Here is a 20,449-nt window from a genome sequence, read left to right on the forward strand (position 1 = left end):
CGGCAACTGCAGGCCAACACTTTCCCCAACCTACACTTCCTCCACATCCTCCATCCAACTTCCTACCCTGACAAATGCCCTGGCTGCGGTGCGGTACCGACGTTATTTCACGTAACGCTGGAATGTCAGCGTCCACCAGCCAGGCGCTCTCCCATCTCCTCTCCTATTCCAACCCTGCAAGACTGGGAGGCCATGCTGCGTGACGGAAGCCCGAGCGGCCAGCGGGCGTTGGTCCGTCGGGCACGAGACGCGGCAGCGGCTGTTGGAGCTCTGGACTGAGGGTCCCACCCGACAGTTCTCAATACTTCTAATAAAAGTTTTCTCTCTCTCTCTCTCCTCTGTTTGGCTACTCTTCTCTTTGCAAATCTGGATAGCGCACTTATGTCTGTAACTACTGTTAAGCAGTCTATACACGTTCTCGATATTTTTCGGGCGGTGGATTTTCTATTCGCCATGCTACAGAAATTGCGGTACTGGATAATGCGTCTGTGTTCAGAGCAGGTCAGATGGAGGTTCTTAATATAATCTGAAAACTAATGAATAGCGGCAGAGTGTTTCCAGGGTTTTCGACGTCGAATGAATCTCGCACAAAGCATGCATCGGTGGTTACAGTTGGCTCAGCGCGCAGAATGCCAGGGCACTGCATACGTACACTGAACTACGTGTTGTGTACCGAATTCTTCATCTGTGCAATGTATTTATTTCACAGGCGGTTAATCACGATGCAATGAAAGAAATCCTAAAGTGCGTGTGGATACGGGGCACGTTTTTGTGTGACCAGGATCCCAGACAGGCCTTCTAACAACACGGCTCGAATGGGAAGCATTATTTGTCATCAGCCACTCGCATATCTGCATCAGCGAACCGTCTATGCGCTTGCACAGTGCCAAGCTTGACCTTTTGAACTCTAATAATACAGTAAAAGCACGTTAATTTTACACCCGTTAATTCGGAAATTCGGATAATTCGGACGGCTTTATTGGTTCCGGCCAAAGTGCATGTTTGCTTGCTTGCTTGCTTGTGCCCGTTTGTTGGCTCTTACCCACTACGGGGGATCGGCCATGAAACCGGCGGTTAATTTAATAATATTTTTTAAAGAATGAGGAATAAATCAATTGCCGCAGGAATAAACGAAATTTTAAGAATGACTAGTCGATATGGAATAAGGAGGAGAATAATACCACAATATGAGAAACAATTACCGAATGAATGAAAGGAATTCTGGAGTATCAAATTTTGTTAAGGAATAAGTTAACAGGGAATTCTTCGTGTCTCACCGAGAAATTCGCATAGGGCTGAGCAGACGTTCCCGTTGCTGAAGCCAAGAGAAGACGCCCCAAGGGAAAGAATATTTTGAGAATTCAGATTAATTCTTAAGTTCATTAATTCTTAAGTGCATGTTAATCTATGGGACGAAACCTTCGTTAATTCGTCAGAATTGGGCTCCGCACCGCTTAATTCGGACAAATGCTGACGGCTGCCGCTACACAAAAGTGTGGTAAAGCAGCGTTGGCACCACTGGAGCGAAACCGAAACCTGAGTGACATCGCCATCATCATCAACTAGTGGGGGCGATCGCAGCGTCACCGAGCGTCGGCGTCGTCTTTCTTCGCTCCACTAGCTCCACTGCGCCTCCGACGCCATTTTCCCTTGTGTTGTGTCGGCACCGTCTCTTCTTGCGGAGTTCTCTTTCTTTCCCCGTTGTGACCGTGATTACATGGGAGGCCCGACCATGCGGCAGTAGCTGACGATGGCATCGACGAGGTGTCAGCCGAGTCCACCGACGATGACTGCCCGACCTTCGATGCTGTCCTTCCCACAGATATGACCCTTCAGGACTACATCGCGATTGATGATTATGTCGCCACCAACGTTTATAGAACCAGGTCGCCACGTTGGTCTCCTGCCCGATCAAGAAATTATTCGTGATGTCGCGACCTCATCGCACCTCACGGGAAGTCTCGGAGGCACTTTTGATATTAGAGGACGTTTGCCTGAGCACTTCCGACAGTTTGCGTGTTGTTGGCCATTTGGAAGAGTTAAGAAAAATTGTAATGTCAGCTGGAATCTGCACGAAAATGCAGGCGACCATTACAAAATACTTCAGCAAATAAAGGTATGCTTCTCCAACTTGATTTTAATGTTGTTTTTCCTGCTCATTCGGTAATTCGGCATTCGGTTAATTCGGACATTTTTTCCGGTCCCGTGAAATCCCAATTAACAAGCTTTTACTGTATAATTGTTGGGGGGTTCAGCGTCACTTTTTGAACTCCGTGACACGAAGCGTGATGTTGCAATGTGAACAAATTTTTTTTTGTCATTCCAGGTTTTCGTAATTTTAGATTTGTGGTTTTTTCTGCTTTACATGAAGAAGCGGGCGTGGCAGATTTGTGTGAAATAACTTTATACGTCGGAGGAGTACAGGGTGACATAAACAGTTGGTAGAAAACGCTCGTCCTCATCTGTCATGTTTCTTCTTATGTGTGTGTGTTAATTTGTTGCGCTTGATTTAGTTAAAACGGTAAATTTAAAACACGTTAGTTTCTTTATTTTACCCGGGGGCAATATCCGTAAAGAGTAATGCTGCGAAAAGGCTGTACGCACGACGCGGCGCAGTAACGCCATCTAGCGCCGGCTCGTGTTGACAAGGCGCTCACGTGGTAGTGTTGTCGATGTTGTGGTCGTAGTGGTAGTAGCGGTAGTAGATGTTCTCTGGTGCTAGCGTGCGGATCCAGTTGGCGGCCTTCGCTTATCGTCTGCGGTCTCTTAGGCGAGTGTCTGTAGTTTGCAACGGTCCCCTCTTCCGTGCGCGTTGCGTGCGAGTCTCGAAGTCGACATGAATGTTGGTGCGAAGTTCGACAGCTTCGTCGGGTTTCACCGTGCATGCAGATACTTTCAAGTCGCTACAAACAGTCTTTTTGTCACGAAGGCAAGCAAGACTATGGACGTTGTGAATTCTCGGCTTTCTGTCGGTCTAACTAAGCTCGACTCAAAGTTAAAGTTCGCGAACATAACATATGTTTGCAAGCACGGAGGTGTCGTGAGAAAGACGGGGACTGGAATTCGTTCGCAACAAAGGTAAGCGCCTCGCTCAGAGCGGGAACTGTGAAACTGAAAAAGATTTCTCTTCTCCTAGGACTATGAAGAAGGACTGCCCGGCCAAAATTATCGTAACCGCGCGCCGCGCCAGCCAACTACTAGAGGTCACGGCTGTCAACTTGGAGCACAACCACGAGGTCAGCCCGGAAACATATAAGGCGTACGCGGAGTGTCGCCAGCTGAACGAGTAGGAGGTCAATTTCGTTAGACCCCTAATAGACCTGGATGTTCGACCTAGCCTCACCGTGGAGAAGCTGCGACAGGAAACTGGTAAGAATTTTTTTCTGCGAGATTTGTCGCTTATTTTTCTTCTTAATCTATGTTCGTGCAGGGAAAGCAGTAATCGCCAAGGATATACACAACCTGAAGTGTGCGCGGTGAGGCCAGGATGAGGCAATCCAGTTGCTGCAAGAGCTGAACTACTTGAAAGCAAAGTATGGTGCGACAGTGCTTCCCATCAGGGGCGTAGCCAGAAATTGTTTTCGAGGGGGGGGGGGGGTTCAACCATACTTTATGTATGTTCGTGCGTGCGTTTGTATGTGTGCGTGCCTATATACGCAAGCAAAACTGAAAAATTTTGGGGGGGGGGTTCGAACCCCCCCAACCCTCCCCTTGGCTACGCCCCTGCTTCCCATAACAGATGAGAACAAGGAACTACAGATCCTGCTTTTCCAAACTCCGCACATGCAGCAGGCGTTTAAGTGTTTCCCGGAAGTTGTCCTGCTCGACGCAACATACCGGACCAACAAGCTGCGCATGCCACTGTTTGTAATGGTCGTAAAAGATGGATGCGGTTTGAGTCATGTGGTCGCCTATGCATTTGTGGCATCTGAGCAGCAGTGTGTTGTGACACGTCTTTTAGAAACATTTGTGCAGGAAAACCCTGCAGCAACGAGTACAAAAGTTGTGGTTATAGACAAAGACTTCACTGAAGTGAACGCCGTCAAAGCAGCCTTCCCAGGTTCCCCAGCGGTGCAACTGTGCGAATTTCACGTGAAGAAAGCCTTTCAAACTGCAGCTGCCACAGCTGGGAAAGTCACCTGATGAGCGTAATCGTTTGTTAGCCAGCTTTAGTGAAATGCTGCATGCTCCCTCACTACAGAAATACGATGAAGCAAAAGCTGAATTCGAAAGGTTTGCCACTTCAGAATCCACCAGCTATTTCACAAAAAACTGGGCAAACATCACCGAGATGTGGGTACGGCACCTTTGTGATCAAGAATTCACAGGAGGAAACAATACCAACAACCATGTTGAATCGCACAACGCAAAGATAAAGAATGTTCTTTCATCGTCTTCAAAGCTTCATGAAGCTCTTCGTGGCCTCTTAAAGTTATCCACAAGCTTGTCACACGAAGCACATCACAAAACCATCCTTCTGAAGACCTGTGACTTTTATAGCTATGAAGGACATGAAGGCGTGCAGGAGCAGTGTCGCCAAGTCCTCACACCGTATGCCTGCAAGCTGTTGAGCAATGAGCTGGTGAAACTGCGCGATGAACCTCGAGAGGTTAAAAAGTTATCAGCGCACACCTACGCCGTTTTTTCTACATCCATTGATGTCTGGCACGATGTCTCATTTGAAAAACATTCATGCAGCTGCACCACGTACAAAAGGATGAGGCTGCTTTGCCGGCACATGCTTGCAGTATGTGCTAAATTTGACATAAAGCCATGTCTGGAGGAAGCTGTCAGCAGGCGATGGTTTAAATCATATCAGGTAGAGTTCCTTGGAACCACTGCAGTGAACAACCATGAAGAAGTTGACGTTGACTTGGAGTCCACGAGGGGCAGCTCTGCGGAAGTGCAAGTTCTGGCAGTGCCAGGGCCTTCCTTTCAAAAATTGAATAGAAACCAACGTTTCAATTACGCAATGAGGACGCTGAAAGCTATTGCAGACAATCTGGCTGACTGCCAGCCAGACGTCTTTGCGGCACGACTCAGTTTCTTAGAGTCTGTGAACACAGCCTGGCTAAGGCAGGAAGAGGTGACACTGAGGAATCATGAAAAAGACGAAGCGCAAGCGCCAGAAAATTCCACTTTCCAAGGTGTAGGCTCTGGAGATCCGCTGCATATTGATGGAGTGCAGAAGCTGCTCGATGAGAGTCAGCCCAGTGTCACCACGGGACCCTCGATGAGCGAAAGTGACACCGGAAGCTCTGCGAACCAAAAGTGCTCTGCGGGACCCTCAATCAGCGGAAGTGAGACTAGAACTTCTGCGAACCAAGAGGGCACCGCATCCTGCCCAGTAAGCGAGATAAAGCTCCCCCTAGTCAAGAGCCGAGGCCGTCCAAACAAGCGGGTGCTGCAAAGCAGGTTAAAGCGACCAAAAGAACAAGATGATGGCAGACCAGTGCCATTTGAGCAGCTGTCTGAGAAGTCGCAAACACAATGTAAGGAAGAGTGCATTCTGCTATTTGAAGCTTGCATTTATTCTAGGCACCGTGTTTGCGTTAACTTTGATTTTTTTTCATTACACTTTCTTCCCAGTGATATTGTCTGGCCTCATTGGTGACAGCCTGTGCCCAAGGGTGCTAGATGGTGCCTACATCTTACAGGAGCATGACCTGGAAGTTCGTCCAGAAGCCCTCCCCAGTGCTCTGCTAGACTGCAGAGTATCCTTGCCTAAACTAAAAAAAAATACTTCAGTCCTGATGCATGGGCTCTTTTAACTTCCTCAGGTAAATGATTGTAACATTTTCAATGCCTCCATGTTTTGAAAATCGATTTTTTTGTTCATAGTTGCTGTAAAGAAGGAGAAAGGGCTGTGGAGTTGTAGCCTTTGCGAGCTGATCGACGATGGACAGACTAGTATGGTTTGCTGCGACCAATGCCTAGAGTGGTTCCACTGGTGAGGGCATGTTTTCTGGGAACTTCATTGCTAATTTTGCGATGGAAAATGTTAAACTGTGTTAAAAAGGATTTCAGTCACTCAATTACATAGGTTCTTCCCTTTTCATTTCTTTTTTTGAATAAGGCCCCCTTTCTATAGTTAATGAAAGAAACACTACATTAATGTGATGAAATGCACTTATCCCCAACAATTTCAAGATAAACAGTTGTAAAGCTTGTTTTTCTTGAAGTTCATCATCAGTGGCCACAGCTGTTTGCTGTCATTTTGAATCAAAATTTTATTCACTTCATTCATTTTTGCATAGTATGTTTACTATAACTTTCACAGCACAGCCATCTTTATTTCAGGCCATGTGCTGGGATCACGAAGGAAACTGCAAGGAAGCTGTGGTACTGCACTCGGTGCACTTCGAAGGGTTTCACAGCTGCCTCTGATTAAGTTCTGCCATCAGCCTGTTAAGAATAGCACCTGCCAAATGAATTCCATGTGCCTGGGGCACTTTTGATAACTCCAAAGTAACCAAGGTCAATAAAATTATTTGCCCCCTCTGACTTTTGTGGACTTTTACCGACAGATGCCACAGTATCCTGGTCGTCTTCATATCTGCAATATTTCAGCTTTTTAAATTATTTCGGAAGTCCAACTGGTTCGCGTGGCAGAATGATACAAAGGTGCACAGGCAGTCCTAGTTTGCAATAAATACATCGGCGTTAACACTATTTTACCATGCAATTTCAACTGCAGAAATTACCTTGCGGATAGCACTTAATAGATGTAGTTGCTGGTCTGTTTGCTTGATATTTCGGCTGCCGATAATGGTAGCCCTAATTCGAAGCCTCTTGAAAAAGGGTGCTTCATCTCTGCCCTTGTCTGGTTAATTTCCAGGGCATGTGTCGGGATAACGGGCAGCCGCCAGCAGTGGCGTAAATCATGGGAGGGTCAGCCCTGACGCCTCTCGCGCTCAGGCTGGGGAGGACATTCCTTGCAAATGTTATCCCCCTCCCTCGAAGTTAATCTTTGAAACATCACACACCTGTGTGGTTTGGCAGTTAAGTAAAGTGCATTCGACTTTACTTAATTGGATATATATACACACAGCCTAGGTACCGTGAGAACTTAGCTCCAGCCGTACGTGGTGTTGGCCGTACACGGGGTGCCTGGAAACATGCGAGGTCAGGTGCGGGAAAAAAAAGCCGTAGTGCCGCGTGTATAGAGCTTAGCGTGCGCTGTTGAATCGAGTGCGGAGGTGCGGGCAATGCTATCTGCTTGGTCGTATCGCTCAGAGACGTATTATGCATGCGCCCGCTTTTCGTTTCAACGAAGCGCGGATACCCGAGGAAATCCTTGCTGCGAATTTCTATTCTATTCGCGCCGAACTGTACGTATCTCGACGGCCACGGCCATACCACAGTATTCTAGTACACTCCAGCCTTCCTAGTCGCAATAGCAGGGCCGTAGCCAAGGGGGAGGGTTCAAACACCCCGCCCCCCTAAATTTTTCAATTTTGCACGTGTATATATACACGCACACATAAAAACGGACGCACGAGCATACATAAAGTATGGTTGAACCCCCCCCCCCCCTTTCCGAAAGAAATTTCTGGCTACGCCCCTGCGCAATAGCACTTTGATTAGGGCGAGTTGGTACATACTTGGATAATTTCAGCGCGACTTGGACAAAGACAGGAGACGCATAAAACAGAGACGAGCGCTGGTCGTCTGTGTTTTATGTCTCCAGTCTTCGTCGAAGTCGCGCTGAATTTATCCAAGTAACTTCCTAGTCGCACCGTCACGAGCACGCTGGTCACGGGCTAGGTTTCGAGAATTTGCCGCGTCCATGGCCGGGTCGCGCCGCGCTATTTGAAGGCCACTCGAGGAAGCTGTCGAACACCTTCGATAGCCACCCTACCTTCGCGCACGGAAGGGGGGACCATTAAAGCCCCTCCATGCGTTTTCCGCAGGCTAGGTTAAGTAGCGCCAACTCGTTCGCCCCCTCTCTCTTTACACCGGTTCCCCGCCTAGCGGAAGCCGAAGTGCCGCCATGATGTTTCTGCTGCTTTTCCGGTTGATGCACCTGCCCCATGCCCGTCCATGCCCTCGCGACGCAGAAACACCGAGCGAAAACTCGCTCGGCGGCAGGCAGTTTACGACGAACCTCAAAACAACAACACTTGCGAAACGGAGAAGCAAATATGTGCTTTCTCGCGTGTGCACATGCGTGCGCAGAAACAAGATGGCAGGAAAAAGCGGAAGGAAGTGGCTCAAGAACTTCCTCCCGGAAGCTCCGGAAGTGGGCGTCGTCGTCGAACAATAGATGGCGGTACTTAAAAAAGCGGCAGTAGACGCGATGGAGGGGCTTTAGGGACCATTGCGCACTACAGACACTCGCATTGAGAGTCGCATCGCCACCCGCGGCGCTAGATGGCGTTACTACGCCGCGTCGTGCGTACAGCCTTTTCCGGTTTGCGCGCACGACGTCGTGCGTGCAGCATTACTCGTCCGTAAAAGTATCTGTGTCAGAAAAATGTTGCGTTAGGCGACAACGTTTCGAAACATTTTTCTAGCAATATTTTTGACAAACAACTACAAGCAGCACTTCTTTACAAACTATTTCAATGCCTTTGTATCGAATGTTTTACTTCCATGACCTAGTAGTTCATCGATACACATTGGAAGAGAGAATAAGAGTGAAATAGGCAATTATGGCTATCGATAAACATAGTTATTCTGAGCTAGAAAAATTCATCTCGCCTTGCTTAAGTATTTATTGTACGCGTCCTTTGTCCAAATATTTCTCGGCATCAAGGAATCTATCACAATTCAATCACCGCAAGGAGATCATAGCGAACCCGAAGGTCCCCTGCGAGTGAATCCCACAGGTCGATCATGAAATGACGTGCTGGCACATGAAGTCCTCTCGCTGCTTCAGATCTTGACCGGGGAATAGCGACCCTGCTGACGACACTGCTTACACCATCCTGGGCGGGTCGGGTAACTGTGTCCACCTGATAGCTTTTTTTTAATGCCGCAGTGAGTTGGTAGCCACTGGAATGTTATGATGAGCGCTTTCACTACAGCTTCACCAAGGTCCACGCCTGCATACCTTGGACCCTGATCGGCAATAATGAATCAGATCCATCCCATCACGACTAGCTTCGACGCTGCTGGTCCCTCTCTGGTTTGCATTGGCATTCTCGAATGCATATTCATTCACTGTTGCAATGGCTGATAGCCCATTGTGTGAACTCTGCGGGTGCGTGGAAACAATCGGGCACTTTCTCTGCGAATCCGCCCGCTTTCACACCGATAGAGCAGCCTTTTCAGCCGCACTTCGCCCGCTGGACTACCGCCATCTGACAGAAAACAATATTCTAGGGCACTGGCCTACACGGACTTCAACGTGAGCCGCTATGGAGGCATCGCCAAGGTTTCTTAGGGAAACCGGACTAAGCGACGCGTTGTGAGAGTTCAGTGGCTATGCTGGTGAGTTGCTTCTAGACAGCCCTATTTGCATGACATAGTGGTGTGGTTACAGACCCTTTTCTGCTCTTTCATTCTTACGCACCCGGTTTCCCCTTCCCGAATGCACTGTAGTCAACCTGAGATTTCTTCTCGTTCACCTTCATGTCTTTTCTACGCCTTTCTCTCCTCTGAGTAAATATAAAATACTTGTCCGCCAACCCCGGCAACAGCTTTCGCATTTTAATCCATCTTCGTGTGGATGCCTTCGCGTGTACTTTGATACCATTCTGGGCTCTTACGAACTTTTTGTGGCATTGTTGGAAGCTAGCCAGGAGTGTTGTGTGCCCGAAAGACGAAAACTTTGTAGGTCACAGAAGAATCATTATTGTATAATTTGTTATGCATCCCTCGTTACTTGCGCTAGCGGGTGTCACCCCTTCTAAAGCAATTGTAGGCACTCGAAGTCTTTTGACGAACCACAGGCAAAACTTACCCTAAATGCATCCATTGGCTCATGATGGACACCAGCCATATTGACAGGGACAAGAACAGCTAGTGTTATGCATACTCCCACGTTCCACCTGGCCATGTTAGCCAGCCTCACTTCGGTGCTCAAAAATTACAGAAAAGCTGCTGTACTGCTGGGTTGATCGGGGCACAGCCTTTCGTCTATACGGCGGCTACAATAACTGTCTCACGACGAAGGTGGAGGAAATATGTGGTGTGGCAATGGCGAGGGCGAGGTCCGGTTTCCGGGAGTTAGGTGATAACATGTGACCACTCTCCGGGAACCGAAGCAACTCGGCTTATCTGCTTTGGTTTCGTCAGCGTTGTGGATGGCACGTGCGAGTGTCGCCACGCTATTCTAAGTAACGAAACTGAGGAAGCTTCCGTTAGGCTCAGTAAGCAGTGCTTCGTGCGATTTTCGCAGTCTCACGGCGTTTCTCTTGGTGTTTCGACATTCGTATTTGTCGTGTATGACTACTGGACAAAGCAATGAAGTAATCGCAGTAAGTATATATTTTGCTTATGTAACACTCCTGTTGGCTCACATAGAAAATATTTAATGAAAGGGCACGCCATATTAACCCCTTGTGCAATATAATATTTAGTCTCTAGGAAAATTGCATGTGTTTTTGAAGTGGAACAAAGTGAAGTGTTCACCATTATCAAGTAGTTCTCCTTTGGTGACAATGAAGCAATTAGACACTTGAGCTTCAAGCAATAATTTGGAATATAAGCCGCGGATGTATTTCGCAAACCATTCCATGTAGTTTTTCAAGAACGAATTAGGAGGGCTGTCTTTTAAACACAGTTAGGATTTAGAATTAGTAGAATCTCAAATAAGCTCCACTCATAACATCTCCGAGAAAGATGTCACAGAGAGGCCACAAATAGGCAGAGTGCTATTTTTATGTGTAAATACCAATTGAAAGTATTCGTTCAATCTGCTGTCAATTTCTTATCTGCGTGAAATTTTTATTTCGGAGAAACTTGACATTCGGCTAGTTGGTTCAACATGATCAACTTTTCTCGCGCGAACTTACTAAAGGAACCTAACAGAGCGAGGAAAGACGTACAAGGTGATACATTGCATTACAAGACGCATTTTTATTTGACATTGTAAACATTTCGGACAGATTCACCGCCAGAATTTCTATTGTGACGTCGAAATTTAAGCTTCGCCTTTAAGAGGTGAACGCGATAGCGAAATCCGGCCCCTAGTGCGCACTTCAACCACTAAGTGCATACTTATTAATCTGTATTGTTACACACACACGCACACAGATACACATGTGCGCGCGCGCGCAAATGGTAGAGGTTTTCGATCTAAAACAAGAATCGCATGGCCTCCAAGATGTACGCCGCGCGCTCGCCATCTCGGAGGCCATAAAGAGTCGAGGCATATTTCTCACAATGCCTCACAGATGGCAGCACATTATCTAGCGTTTGCTGCACTGACCTCAGTGGTTTGCTGTTGATCAACGCCTCCTCTAGAAAGCCAGCGTTCGCTTGATATGTTTTCCGCTAGATGGACATAGTTGTCCATTTTTAGAGCTGTTTGAAAGTTCGTATGTGTTTTTAGCGGCGATGGCTACACTATCCCGGCCTTTCTCGACGTACTTTGATGGTCTCGCCAGTGCGCCTACAAATCGCCGAGTGGGCTCGTTTTTGTCGTGACACCTGCCGAACAAAATGCGTTAAGGAGACTCCTTGACTACATGACATTTGTGTTGTGTTTTTTTCTGAAGCAGCTGCAAGTAACATCGTGGCTTTGTGGTAGGACACCTGCTTGCCTCGCGAACGGCCCGGGTTCGATCCTCAATGGGACCGAAGATTTTGTTCTTTATTTTATTTGCTTCTTTCTCGATTTTTCGCTCACGGACGATTTTTCGCTCACAACCAACGGTGCCGACACCGACACCGGAATTTCTGCGACACGAGCTCTCTAACGCTATAGGCACCGTACAGTCGAGTTTTCCAGTGCGACTGCAGCGCCAGAGCGCAAAGCCTGGCGGACAAAAAAAGCAATAATGAGACGGGGTCCGTCAAAATTGAACGCGATGCGCGCGTCTCCCTCCCTGCGCGAGTGCGCGGATTGTGGCCGGGCTACACGGGGGACGCGTGAGCGCGTCTACTTTCTGCGTGCCCCTAACGGCCAATGTCAGCGGACTTGGGACGGGCCAGTGCGAGGAACGCAGCTCCCTCTGGCCAGTGTACGGTGCCTATCGCGTTAAAACGAAGTCAGACAATGGCGTTTCCTAATCGCACTCCAGACAAACGTGGTTTTGATGTCTTGAAGAAATGCCTGACAGGTTTGGCTTAGGTTATAACAGGTCGAGGTATAACTGCTTTACCAGTTTTATTTCGGTTAAATGTAGCGTTCTTTTTCATCGTTTCGAGGCGGAGAAAGATTCTTTTGCCGTTTTATTTATTAATTGCCCGAAACCTGCGATATATTCAAAAATGAAGCGTTTAGAATGGTCCTAAAATGTATGCACGTTGTCAGGAGTGCTCAGGAACGTGTGAAAATCAGAGCATGTGTATAATCGATGCACCGTGGTCATAAGAAAATCATCAACGGGCAAACATTTTGCGTGTTTAAGTTAGAAAAACGTCATATACGGTAATCAATGCCTAATTTTTTAATAGTTGGGGTTTAGCGTCCCAAAACCACGATATGATTATCAGGGACGCCATAGTGGAGGACTCCGGAGATTTCGACCATATGGATGTTCTTTCACGTGCAACTAAATATAAGCACACGGGACTCAAGCACTTTCGCCTCCATCGAAAAAAAACGGCCGCTGCGGCCGGGATTCGATCCCGCGACCTTCGGGCCTGCAACAGAGCACCATAACCACTAGACCAGCGTGACGTGTTCCCCCAGGTGTTTGGATATTCCATTACAACATAGTCTTAGATCTAACGTTGCCACTACGAGAGCGTTAGTACGGATATAAGAGGTGGAATAATGTTGAACTGTTCGGTATTCCGCATTCCTCCCGGCTGTCCATGAATGGACACCTGGTCTACACCCACAGCGCTTGGGTGTCACGTGATAGACAAAATGTCCCCGAAACCCAACCTATAGCGACCGCTTATGCTCAACTAGCAGAAAGATAACAAAATGAATTATTATGACACTGCGTCTTTTCGTCATTGTTCTGGAATTTTTGGTCCACGATAAATTCGCCTGCACTGTGGCTACACATCAGAACGACGTGTAGCCACTAAGCAGTTCATTCGTATACCGAACAAATCATACTCTTGCACGGAATAGTCGGCCAGTGCGCCCATTTCCAAGTGTAATAGATCATGGCTTCTTGCCGATCAATCAGGCAGGGGTGCTCCTAGCGGTGGCAAAAATGAACTTATCTTCGTATGAGCAATAATTTTGAATCATGTTAGAACGCTGTTCAGCCGCTTTTAATTGCGCCTTATGCTATAAGGAAAAAAAATCACAGCACATCCACTGAGTGAATTGGGCGAAGCTGCGGAGGTTCATCGGTAAACCGTTAATCTTCCATGAATTCTGCCCTGTACATACTCACCGACGTGAGATCGGGCGGGTTTATACTAAAGGTTCGATGAGAGTTATGACGACTTGCAGCTCACTTTAATTTTACTTGTACGCTTTGAATTTTCATTCTTTAATCACGCACAGGAGAAATCGCACACACGCACTACCTTGTAGGTCAAAATCCAGTGCCTATATATACGGGGTGGTCAGTGAACGGTTATGCAGCGCGAGCGGTCGTTTTTTTCAATCAAGACGCTGCCGCGACGCTGCCTCGCGACGCTGCCTGCGTCGGCGCCGCAGCGCCGCGAGGCAAGATAGGGGGGGGGGGGCGTAGCCATGAGGCGATGCGAAGCCGGAGCACTTTCACGATCGCGTTCCGTTGACGTTCGTTGGCCATGCTACCGACCTCGCGTCGTGGAACGCGAAGAGGGACGCTACGCGCGTCGTATCTTCCATCTAGCCTGGCCGTTAATTCTCACAGGGCGAGCGGGGAACGCGGTCGACAGGCGGGCGAGAGGGGGGCAGCGTAGGAGAGGAGAGAGAAGGGGAGGGGACGCGCATGCGCTCGAGCTCATCGCGGCGTTGCGCAGGAGAGAATTTCGGCATGTCTAGCCCGCGTTTCAGAGGAAGAGTGGAAAGGGGGAGGGGAGAGGGGAAGTGCAGAGGGGTATGGGAGAGGGGAAGGTGAGAGGGTGAGTGGAGAGGGAAAGGGGAGAGGGGTAGAGGACATGGGGAATGGTGAGGGGGAGTGGAGAGGAGGTGTGTGGAGAGGGTATCCGCATGCACAGTAAGGGTGGTCACGCCGCACACCACCACCACCGGACAGATACTGCCGTTTACTGCCGGCTGCCGGGAGATACGCCGGACAACGGACGCGTGACAAGGTTAGACTAAGAGGAGCTACGCCCCTAAAAAAGCGTGTCTGGGGAGTATTCCTTGCGCCACCTACCACGCGTGCTTTCCTTGCGTTATCACCCACCATGGTCGCGGAACTCTCGGTCGCGAACGGCGCGCGTGCTATCAGCGTGACATGGCATATTCTCGATTGGACAGTGACGAGAGCGGGGTTTTCAAGAAAGCGAATGCGAGCAAGCCCGATGACGATTATAGCTGTGTGGCAGAAATGTTGCCCAAAATAATCGATTTTTCTTAGAGTGTGGGACATCATTCTGCAAACTGTTCTTGCTCGAGATGCGTTTCTTGAACGCCTTGATTCAAGCTGTCCCGGTTGTTGCAAGCCAGCGCACACTAAGCAGTGAGAAGCAAAACCAGTCGGGGACTCCTGCGCAACCCTCGTCTTGTGCTTCAGTTCTGAGAACTAGGTCCAAACGAAACGCTTTCGCCTTTGGTGCGCTTACCGAGTCATGTCAGCCGGCAGATAATAAATCGTGTCGGTGGAAGCGCAGCTGTTCGTTTTCCAAGACAGGAAATGGGATATCTTGTAAACAGCATGGGCGGTTCATTGGGCTCTTCAGAAAATGCTGGTTCACACTCTTGCTTGCCTTGACGTTGGCGCAAACTTGACGCCAGGGAGAACGGAACAAAAGCAGAATGGAACAGTTGTACAGTAACCGTCAAAAGTTTAGGGACCACTAGGTCTAAGAAAACTGAATTTTTCAGCAATTTGTGACTGTATTCGGTCGAACTGCACGGATAATGTTCTTAGCGTGTTTTAGAACGGGCCAGAAATTTAAATTGAAAGGTGCCTGCCGAAGCAGTGGGAAGGTTGAGTTCTTTTTTTTTGCCTCGTGGTCTCTAAACTTTTGAGGCTGGCTGTACGTTGTTCCGCGCTAGCTATCGGTCAACCTGCGGAAAGATTTCTTGCTGCTCTGTAAGGTTCTAGTTTTGTTAGAATTTTGAAGGTTTATTTTGATTTATATTCAGGGATGCTAAGCGTCTTGCTGGTCACATCACCCCCAAGGTCGTAAGCCCATTCATTACGTAGCGGCCTTGCCTGTCCAGCTACCCGGATTACTTTTGTTATTTGTGGAAGTGCAGCAGCTGATTTTATTGTAATAGTGCAATTCTTATTTTTGAGAGAGACGCGCTGCTGTAAATAATATGAAGTTATTAGAGCTATCCGTACGTATCTGTGGTAAATATGTTCAAATAAACAAGTAACCTAGGGATGTCAGCCGTGAACCACCTTATGTTTTATTATGCTTTGTCGTCGAGGTGGGCCGCCGCTCTGCGCAGCTCCGACATCGGCATCCAAACTTGGGCAAGTCCAGCAAGTCCGTGAAGCGGTGTTGAGGCAGGGCCTTGACGTTCCCCCGTGGGAGACCTCAGGCCGGGTCGCGTTAAACCTTGCCGGACGTTCAATCAAGTTGTATCCATTCATCCATTACTGAAGTCAACAAGAAAGGTGACAGAGAAGACTTCCCTACCGTCTCGACCATATATGGTGGCCTTGCGGCCCAGAAGGCAGGAGAGAACTTACTGAGGCTAACAGTTATTGCGGACATCAGTTACGTGGCAGAGGCCGATAACATCTTATCCCGGACTTGGACAATCTGCTTGGCGGAACCTGATCTGAAGCGATATTTCACAATTGGCCACCAGTGTATATGACTTTATTGCATAAGGTGCGTCTTGGTGTTTTCTTTTTGTTTGCGTTAGTTCTTTGGAAGTATATTGCATTTAATGGACCTAAACCAGGTGCCAGGCGATGTAAGTGAAAACAAGAAGGAAACAGGAGTACTTTGGAGCCACGCACCGCTACGCTTTTTCCTTTCTCTCCTAGCGAGAAACAGAAGCGCACTCCAGGCCATTTGTCACAAACTCAAAGGTGCATGATTCCGTCGTAAGGGAAGAGCAAGCAGCAAGCAAGAGAACCTGGCCGATCCCTCCGTCATAGGAATCGGTATAACACGAAAGCGAAACGTGTCTTCGCAGAAGTAGTGCTTACTGTGTAGTGATATATGAGACCTTGTACAATGTCTACTGCTGTTTCGCAGATATAGCACCGCTTGATGTGGACGTAATCTATGAAGGCTATGTATAGGGGTTGGTTGTATTCCGCGCATTTCTCTATCATACTATCAATCGGGTGATAGAGAAATGCGCGGAATACAACCAACCCCTATACATAGCCTTCATAGATTACGAGAAGGCATTTGACTCGGTGGAGACATCAGCAGTCATGCAGGCACTGCGGAATCAGGGCATCGACGAAGCCTACATAAACATAATGGAAGAAATCTACAGCGGCTCTACGGCCACTATAGTCCTCCATAAAGAAAGCGAGAGAATCCCAATAAAGAAGGGCGCACGGCAGGGAGACACGATCTCTCCAATGTTATTCACCGCGTGTTTACAGGAGGTTTTCAGGGCCCTAGATTGGGAAGAATTAGGGATAAGAGTTAATGGAGAGTATCTCAGTAACCTGCGATTCGCTGATGACATTGCATTGTTGAGTAACGCGGGAGACGAATTACAGCTCATGATTACTGAACTGGATACGGAAAGTAGAAGAGTAGGTCTGAAAATTAATATGCATAAAACTAAAGTAATGTGGAACAATCTTGGCAGAGAACAGCGCTTTGCGATAGGTGGAGAGACACTGGAGGTTGTAAAGGAGTACGTCTACTTAGGACAGGTAGTAACCGCGGAGCCGAACCATGAGAGTGAAATAACTAGAAGAATAAGGATGGGATGGGGCTTATTCGGCAAGCATTCTCAAATCATGAATGGTAATCTACCACTGTCCCTCAAGAGAAAGCTATATAACAGCTGCATCTTACCGGTACTTACCTACGGAGCAGAAACCTGGTGACTTACAAAGAGGGTTCAACTTAAATTGAGGACGACGCAGCGAGCGATGGAAAGGAAAATGATAGGCGTAACCTTACGAGACAGGAAGAGAGCAGAGTGGGTCAGGGAACAAACGGGGGTTAAGGACATCATAGTTGAAATCAAGAAGAAGAAATGGATATGGGCCGGGCACGTAGCACGTCGGCAGGATAACCGGTGGTCATTAAGGGTAACTGACTGGATTCCAAGAGATGGTAAACGCGTGAGGGAGAGACTGAAAATTAGGTGGGTAGATGAGATTAAGAAGTTTGTAGGTATATCGTGGCAGCAGAAAGCACAGGACCGGGTTGATTGGCGGAACATGGGAGAGGCCTTTGCCCTGCAGTGGGCGTAGACAGGCTGATGATGATGTGGACGTACTCACGTTGACGCCTAGTGGCATATATCCGTACTGACGGCTAACGTCCATGGTCATGATTTAACCTTTGCGGTAGCTGAAGCTCTTAACAATTACGTGGACACCGCATGGTGAATCCCGCGCAAAAATGGCATCAGCAAGCACATAATAAACAGTGATACCCGATATGCACTCCTTCAAAGCTTCGTGAAACGTGAAGAGAAACGCTACGGGCGTCGTGTCTTCCCTCTAGCCTGGCCGCTATTTTTGCAGGGCGAACGGGGAACGCGGTGCGACAGCCAGGCGATCGTGGGAGAGCTATGTTTCGATATGGATGGATGCTATGAGCGAGGCTTCGGCTAAAGCCATCACCTCGCGGTGTGTTGAAGCGTTGACGAAGTTACATTTCCACTGCAAACGCGCTAAATGAGACGGTCGTGGCAACGGTGCGTTTTCTTTTTTCGAGCCTGGTGGCACATATGTCACCACCCCGTTATAAAGGGGACGCTCATAGCATCCGTCCATCGATTCACGAACACTGCGAGAGGAAAGGGTGAAAGATAAAAGGCGCGTTCATGTAGCCTCCATTATGTGTTTGGCGGTAGCTCAATGGGCTAAACACCCGCCAGCCATCGTCGCGGGCCGGGAGGTCATGGGTTCGACTCCTGCAACGGAACTTTTCCTATGGTTTTTGTTTCTTTGCCATGTGATGGCGTTCATTTTGCCGACGTATTTCCGTGACGGAAATACGTCATGAACGTCTTGGTGGACCCCGAAATAAAACACTTTTGTGTTCAAAAAAAGAGACAAGTCTTACTTTTTATGATTTCAAGCTCTATAGACCCTTCTCCGTTTTTCATGAGTCTTTTAAGACTCCAGCAACCCTTACATTTCGAAGTTAACACTGAACAACTTACTCTCTCCTGAACGGAGCTGACACTTAATGGCCCTCCCGTTTAAGTATGGATTTAAAGAAATCGCGCGATGCAGTCAACCCATTTCTTTTTGACTACTTGCGCTTATCCTGCGCAAGTCCTGCGCAGATCATTTCTCATTTTGTCAGTTTTATAACCTCTGTATAGTTTTCGCTCGGTGCGTACCGATGGCATCGACTGATATGAAACACTGTCATCGATGTTCAAGCAAAAGATTATTTTCGAATGAGGTGAAGTCTGGGTCAATTGGTACATGACGCTGAGGCAAAAACCAGTCAAAAAGACACCGGACAAGGGCTAGAAGTGACACACACAACGAGTGGCCAACTGACCAGAGTTCGGCCTTATTGCAGTATTTTCAAGTCATATTAGACGTGTGAAAAGCATTGTATTGTACTACACTCACTAATAAACATTGCTGTTAGAAAATGTTGCGTACTTTTTTAGGGGTAAGAATCCCTTCTAATAAGAAATGAAATTCTAAACGCGGAGGCTTGGAAGTTGTTACGTTTTGACTATCACTATAGCATAACTGCTGCGTTACAATTAGGTGTATTTGTCGCTGCATGAGCAGTTTTACATGGGGTCTCTTCCTTTAATCTCGTGTAGCGCTTCCAGAATGAACGTGATAGGAAAAAAACATCGTGCTGATGGCTGTTCGAATTTCGGTCTTTCGAATATATAGTTATGGCCTTTCCTGTGAAAATATTTGAGCGCAGACGCAATCCTTGGGTTGACCAGAATATTGCTTTCCTCAACTTCAATAACATTGAGTGTTTAGACGCCCGCTGCGGCACAGGAGCTACGGGGGAAATTTTAGTAGCAGATTTCCGGTTAACTTTGGTTCCATAATTTTTCATTTCTAAGGCGTTGCTGAAATAACATCTGCTTTTTCAGGAACAAGCCGTTGAAAGACATTGTAACTTACTTTTGTATTGATGCAGACATCATGAGAACAAACAAAAATGTCCCCTATAGCTTCCTTACATTTACTGCCCGTTGGTTTCGTTAAGTTGTGACTAACAAAAAAAAAAAACGAGCCCTCGATCTATCCCCTCTTTCAAATGCTTTGACGATATCTCTGCACGGCTACAAACCTTATGCAAGCTTGCTGCCATCTGTCGGAGGTTTGACGAAGCTACCTATTCGGCGCCATGTTGGAGGCTTGTGTCCTAACTGTAATGCTGTCGCTACTATAATTTCTTGCTTGTATGTGCTTTTATAGTAATTAATCGGGGCATAAAAATGTCAAACGTGTGTAAGGACCTGTACACGTTATTGGCACTTCTCAGTCACCGCGTTCAGAGTTATTGCGTGTAAAGAACTTGCTCACAGCGAGAATGAAGGCACAAGTTTGTCACCGAGTCATATGTAGGGCTTTTGTCGTTAAGAATGAAGCTATGCGCTAGGTTACAAATTTTAGCTCTCTGTTTTCAGTGTAGCGAATCAAGCGTTGTTAGCTCTGAATATCCTGGTGTTAGCTCTGAATATCCGTAGTGTAGGATGGTAGGGAAGAGCCTTTAGCGCGCGACACGACTAGGCGCAGCAATGACGGTAAGTAAGTGCTGCTGACTCATTTCAAAGCGTATTTCAGAAGGGGCAGCCTACGTTCTGACGTACTGTGCATATAACTGTAAATAAAACGTTGTCCTTTCTTTTTGGGAAATAAAACTATTTCGCGGCTGTATTCCCTCATGTTGTGTACAGAATTACTGTACGAATAAAATGTAAAAAAAAGAAAGAGATTATGCATCTCACTCGCATGAAAGAGTAATCATGAAAAGTGTTAGTTGCTCGAAGAAGTAGGTGCTGATTAGCTGTAATATCCAAACTCCACGATCAAAAACAAGCTACAAACAACACGCTCCAGCACAATCGGTCCGTTCGCTGAGAATCGATGCCGCACATAAGCCACCTCTTTAACAT

At 47.5% G+C, this 20,449-nt stretch overlaps 1 protein-coding gene and 1 long non-coding RNA gene across 2 annotated transcripts in view; one reads left to right on the forward strand and one right to left on the reverse strand.

Annotated features, from left to right (window-relative positions):
- The window catches only part of LOC119373447 (uncharacterized), a 33,312-nt gene extending 23,140 nt beyond the window's left edge, over positions 1-10,172 (reverse strand). The window contains exon 1 of the mRNA XM_049420396.1: positions 9,908-10,172. Within this exon, the coding sequence (XP_049276353.1) occupies positions 9,908-10,003 (96 nt within the window). The 5' untranslated portion in view covers positions 10,004-10,172. The remainder of the gene's footprint in view (positions 1-9,907) is intronic.
- LOC119373449 (uncharacterized) lies at positions 5,154-6,652 on the forward strand. The gene is made up of 3 exons (XR_007417949.1): positions 5,154-5,780; positions 5,842-5,950; positions 6,301-6,652. It is a non-coding gene; the product is annotated as an uncharacterized LOC119373449 (long non-coding RNA).
- Positions 10,173-20,449: the final 10,277 nt, after the last annotated feature.

The sequence above is a fragment of the Rhipicephalus sanguineus genome, chromosome 11 (genome assembly GCF_013339695.2).
Source record: "Rhipicephalus sanguineus isolate Rsan-2018 chromosome 11, BIME_Rsan_1.4, whole genome shotgun sequence".
In the NCBI taxonomy this organism is placed as follows: Eukaryota; Metazoa; Arthropoda; class Arachnida; order Ixodida; family Ixodidae; genus Rhipicephalus; species Rhipicephalus sanguineus.